Source organism: Mycetomoellerius zeteki, unplaced genomic scaffold, assembly GCF_001594055.1.
Source record: "Mycetomoellerius zeteki isolate Tzet28-1 unplaced genomic scaffold, Tzet1.0 scaffold221, whole genome shotgun sequence".
Taxonomy (NCBI): Eukaryota; Metazoa; Arthropoda; class Insecta; order Hymenoptera; family Formicidae; genus Mycetomoellerius; species Mycetomoellerius zeteki.
The window spans coordinates 302,057-308,048 of record NW_017257184.1 but is presented as its reverse complement, the minus strand read 5'-3'; the positions used below and the strand labels follow the sequence as shown (position 1 = coordinate 308,048).

At 32.1% G+C, this 5,992-nt stretch overlaps 1 protein-coding gene across 9 annotated transcripts in view; it reads right to left on the bottom strand.

The window, feature by feature from the left end:
• The window catches only part of LOC108722985 (dystrophin, isoforms A/C/F/G/H), a 477,563-nt gene that overhangs the window by 347,985 nt on the left and 123,586 nt on the right, over positions 1–5,992 (bottom strand). For all 9 annotated transcript variants that reach the window (XM_018448392.1, XM_018448399.1, XM_018448394.1 and 6 more), the window contains one exon: positions 5,302–5,400. In XM_018448392.1, the coding sequence (XP_018303894.1) occupies positions 5,302–5,400 (99 nt within the window). The remainder of the gene's footprint in view (positions 1–5,301; positions 5,401–5,992) is intronic.

The window sequence follows — 5,992 nt, the reverse complement described above, 5'->3', positions numbered from 1 at the left end:
GCAGTATTTTATTGATTTCGCCATCTCGACTGAATCCAATAATATCACTGACGATGCCTGACCGCGAAATTACATATAGATGGCTCGCGATTTCACCCGAAAGTAATACACCGACAGAAAAGTGATGAGAAAACGGTGAATTTCAATTTTCGCGTAGAAAATCTGTGACACTCCGCATGTCACCAAGCGACACGTATATCTGTATATCCAAGCTGTAAGCTCCAACACGCGTTATGGAACGAGGACGGCTATTCACCGGATACCGGCATAACCGGGAAATTGCGAAATCGTGGAAGGTTTTTCATAACTACAGGCGTGCGCACGATTCCCTGACATTATTACTCAGCAAGTCCTTCTCGGCACGGTATAAGGAGTGCAACCCTAAAATCCTTTGGGTGCGGAAAGAGCCGCAATGGAATGGTGCACAGAGTTATCAGACACCAGCAACAAAGCCGTGCGGAGGAAACGGAGGAAATAATAGAGAAGACGTTTATTGCACCCGGGGTGTGAAGGACGTCGTCCAAAAGATAAAGAAGCTCGTATAGCTTGAACGATAACGCGTACGATGGGAACGTATATAACCGCCGCAAGACTATAGGCAAGAGAACGGTTTACAAATAGTATAGATATCATTGTTACGATAGTGATTCCAAAGTTTTTTTCTTTATTTAAACTACTCGTAACATTTTTTTCAAAAAAACATAATATAATAAAATCATAATAGTTTGTAGCTAGTCGTATTATAATCTAATTATTTAAATAATTAAAATTCGGTGAGTGTGTGTGTGTTCGATAAAAATACTACAAAAAGTAATAGTACATCGATAATATATGATTTAAATGTATGTGTTAAATTAATAATAAATTTTCTTTTGTAGATATTATATCCGAGATTTCTATGGGGGAAGCACATTCTTTAAATACCGCTGCTCTGAGAATTTTATCAGTGACATCATATTATGATGATCATAAAACGATATCACATCACGAGCATAAGCAACACCGTTATTGTGGCATATTATTAAATTTCTTCTTTGCTTATATTAAACGTAAAGGTAAAGATAACTGCGTGTTAAGATGAAATTATATATTTCATGGAAATCCATAGGGCGAAGAAAATTTTTATCTTGCAAAATATTAAATATTAATCAGTACTCACAGTGTCAATAAAAAACAAAACAAATATTTAACAAACATTTCATTGCTATTTGGAAATATTATGTAAATAATTTCTTTTGTAAATCGAAAACTTCAAACTAATTGATGTCAAATAATTTTAGATGTAAAAAAGTTATTATTATCAGAAAGTCCTAACTGAACGAAAGTAATAAAAAATTAATCTATAATGAATAAATAAAATAAGTAAGGAAATACAAGTTGATACAATCAAAGCTATAGATCTGATGTCTAATTTCAATTTGACCACTGAAACATGTGGTAATATTTGTCGTAGTAGTAATCATAATGTGGTGTAATATTTTTTGCAATAAGTTCTTTATAGTTTTAAGTTATATATATATATATAAATTAAAACTATATATATATATAAATTAAAACTATATATGCGTCACGTTACTTAATCCATATCCGTATATTGATTATTCTAGTTATATAAAAAAAAGTTTATAAAAAAATTTATTGCTTTTAAAATCAGAATACTTCTCGAGCGACTAAAAGCACATTTCATGCTAACATGCTTCGTAGATCTCGTAATTGGGCTTTGTTGGACGAATCCTGTTATGTAGCAGGTGACGACAATGACTTGTGTAATGCTAACAGTGGAGCAAGCTTAAGTAAGCTCATGAGAATAAGGGAAAGATGGGATAAGATGAGAGCGAGAGAGAGAGAGAGAGAGAGAGAGAAAATCCACTGACAATTATACATCGAGTGTAATTGTAATGAGATTTGAAGTGCGAGACGTTAAATATCTCAGTCGCGTATGAAACTATGGAGTCTTCTCCAAATGTATAATTAGTCCCCGCATTTACTTAGAACAATTTCCATAAAGAGAACAATATAATCCTAAATGCTATCAACTTATATGGAAAATCCAATACGTTTTCGGTAAAATTTCTATCTTCGCTCTATATAGGTATCTTCTGCACGCCAAAATATCTCTTTCTCGGCATCCTCACAATCGGAAATCAATAGCAATGCCACAGTAACAAACCTATTGTTTTCGGTCATCCCTCAAAATGCATTCGAAAATTCCGAATCTCCGTTCCGACGTATAAGCAGAAAGAAGACCGTATGATTTGTCATTTGTCAGAATACAATATCACTAATCAATCAAGTGCGCCATTTGTCCCATTCACAACCGCCTGGCGCAAGCCATGAGAAAAAAAAATGACTTCGCTTCCATTCGAATAAAGAAGAATTCCTATTCCGAAAGGAAATCCTATCACGCCGTTTTTTCCCGAAGCTTTCACATCAACGAACAAACCTTTCATGCGCGCAAGGTTATTTTTTTCCGATAAGAAATGCTGCCGAATTGAAACTAATGATTTGTGTCATTTCCCTATCGTTTATTCGTACCTTATAGCCACGTACACGTTATAATCATAGATTTAAAATTATAAGAAATAAAGAAAAAAAATAATTATCTCTGACAAAATACGCCGTGAAATAAATGAGAAAAATATTTAGCGCAAATTAAAAATGGTGAAGTTTTAGAATTAGAATAAGCATTTGAAAAAAAAGTATGATGAGACTATTGCATCCGAGCGCAAAAGAATGCAACTCAGAAAATACCAGTTCCTCGAAGCTGATGTTTTCCAAGATATAAATGTAGAAAGGCAAGGGGAATGAAGGGACATGTAATAATAGACTCTCGTACCTCAGCCCGAGAAAATTTACAGTAAACGTTCATGTTATTTCCGCGATAGAGTTTTTCATGGAAGAACATTACCACGAGACTATGATAACAAAAAGAGACCAGATATTCATGGGATGAGAACATGTAGAAATATCTCGAAGTTTTTACGGAAAGGATCTGTGAAATTAACGACATTCTATTAATATAAAAAAAACTAATGACAGCAGTTCCAGAAGCACTTTTCATAGTTCTACAGTTTCTTATAACATTAAAACAGAGTTCCGCATTTTTTATACTAAATCAAAATTGAAAATATGGCACGTTAATTTCGCGAATCTAGCACGACACTTCCTCTCTAAAAGTATAAGAAAAAGATAAATATTTCCATTATTTTACTGCAGTTTCCGTTAATATTATTCGACTTTACCAATATATGTAATTTAAAAATAAAATTCTAACAATTACTAATTTTAATGTACTTTAAATATAGAAGACAGTACGACACTTGAAAAAAATGTCGCACTGATAATTTCAGCGACATTTCTTGTTAGTTTTAGCAGAGTTCTATGCTTTACAATCATTTTTAAACAGAATCCCAGCTGCTATTTTTTCAATTATGGTTTTGTATTTAAAAAATGCGGAAATTTTTTATTTTCATAAAAAAATGTAGAACTACGAAAAGTGCAAAATGGCGAAATTACAAGAAGTTTGTTATTGCGAGCACGAGAGATTTCATAATTACCTTATATCTATAAAAATCTCAAGATGTTTCTAAGATCATCATACTTAATTAAAACATAAAGATATTTTATATATTTATACATATATATAAAATTTCTATATGTAAAACACAGAATAGATTAAATATAATGAATACAAAAATATCAGTATTTTATGAATTTAATACATAGTGTTTTTTTATGCGCGCACGTTTAAATATAACACAAAATGTCAATATTATGTAAAACCTAATAATGTTATATTAAATTGTTCTTTTTATAAAAAAATCAATTTACTCGATATTCATTTAACATGTGCACTTATGTAAAGTTGGACAAAGGCATTACAAAATACTATATTAAAGACCATTGTACAATAAAATTAATAAGTTTTGGCGTATAGAAATTTTAAGAAGTACGACATCACACATATCAATCGAGCTAAATTTTTCTCTCTCTAATTTGTACTCCAATTTACACTCTACACTGCGTATAAAGCAGCGATTTCGTGTCGCTTACGACAATTCTGGATATCGATCCATTAAGCCCAATGCAATTAACAACCATGGCGGAATAACGCGCAGCACGACGTCGACGCACAAAGGAAGGCGTGGCAATGTTCGTCGGACCCTTAATGCCAATGCCAATGTCAGGGTTTTCCCGGTCAATCACCTACAATTCCCTATCTTTGCATCCCGGAAGTTCTAGGCACCCACTGTAACGACTTCGCTCTTTCTCGCGGTCAAGCAGCCTCGCTTTTCATCGTCCGGTGATAACTTTTCCACTCACGGTATTACGCTGAATTGGCTGTGAAAAAGATAGAGGAGCATTTTACCCCTGCAGCAAGCACTTGAGTCGAACCTTGGGGGTTGAAGTATCGACTGAACTGCTGTGACAGATCGCAAAGTTACCGACGTTGGAACTTCTAGCTTTCTCTGCTGCTTTTACCGTTTGTTCATTCATATGAAACGACGATGAAAAACCGCAGTAATAAATATTTAAAATTTCACACAATATTTATTTGAGAGAATCCACTGATAAATTAAATCGCAAAATAAAATTTCTGAGTTCAAGCCACTTGAAGAAAATGGAAGCAACAAAGCAGCGTATCTAAGAAGTCTTTAATATTTTAATTTCGTGATCGCTCCGATAATATGGCTCTTGTATTAATATAAAGACAAAAAAATTGAAAGAAAAAAAGGCAACGGCCACGCTTTCAATAATGCCACGCAAGCATGAGCTAAGCAGCTTGAAAGCAATTGCCGCGATCACCTTTCAGATTACCTCAGTGAATTGTGATAAACTTGAAAAATGGCAATGTTTTAGTAATGTAGTTTTAATATAATATGTTAAAATCTTTATATTTAGCATAGTTCCAACAAAATGCACATGCAATAGGACTACGAATAACGTCATCAAGTTTTCTGTGATATATTATACATAAATAAGTTATTATATCACGCATAATGTCCTTTTAAATATATATAAATAAATAGTTTTGATGTTATATACTTTTTATTTAAGAAATTCATACTAAACGTCATTATTAATTATATCCAATATTAATATATAGATTTTGATTAATTATTATATTCGCTTATATATTCGCTATATAAGTTATAAAATTACTTTTACTTGAGAATATATCCAATATTGCTCTAAATAAAAAAAATATTTATAAAGAGACTAATGATAATGATATAAATAAATCTTCATTCGAAAGAAAAATCGCCCAATAGAACGAATTATTTCTAATAATTGACTTACCCTTTGTTTGTCCAAAAGATGCATGATTTCGTCGACATCGCCGACGACCACAGATTGTTGTCGCAACATCTCTTCTTCGACCGTGAGCCAGTCACGTATCTGCAACGTAACCAGATAAACAATAATTATGATAATATATTATGCTATAAGAAAAATTTATAATATAAATAAATAATATATAACTAAATAATCAAAAGTGATGTTATCACAATATTTTAAATAACTGCACTTATATGTTGGAATTTTTTTTTTATATAACAGTGCTTTCTTTTCTTATTGCTCGATTATATATTCATTTAATGTATTCAAATTTATATTAATATTTTGCCCTTTTTGTTCTCAAAAAATTTTACTGTGATATAAAAAATAACATAACTACTGATATAAATATAAAAATAAATTCGACCAAATGTAGTTTTGTTTCAAAACAAGCGACACTAAATTAATTAAAGTATCTTTAATTTTCGATCACAGTTTTGTAAATCGATAACTCATTTTGATGAATTAATTACAAATTAGCCATAGCGATTATCTCATATCCCTTGAACAAACGTGCGTCGGTGAGAAATATCTCCATCGTTCGAAAGTGGTTCAAATCAGATGGAAAAAAGCAAAAAAAGGGGAGGACGCAGGACCGGAATTGAGATATTTGCTGCCGGAAATTAGTAGGGAGTGTCCGTTCGTAAGTGGC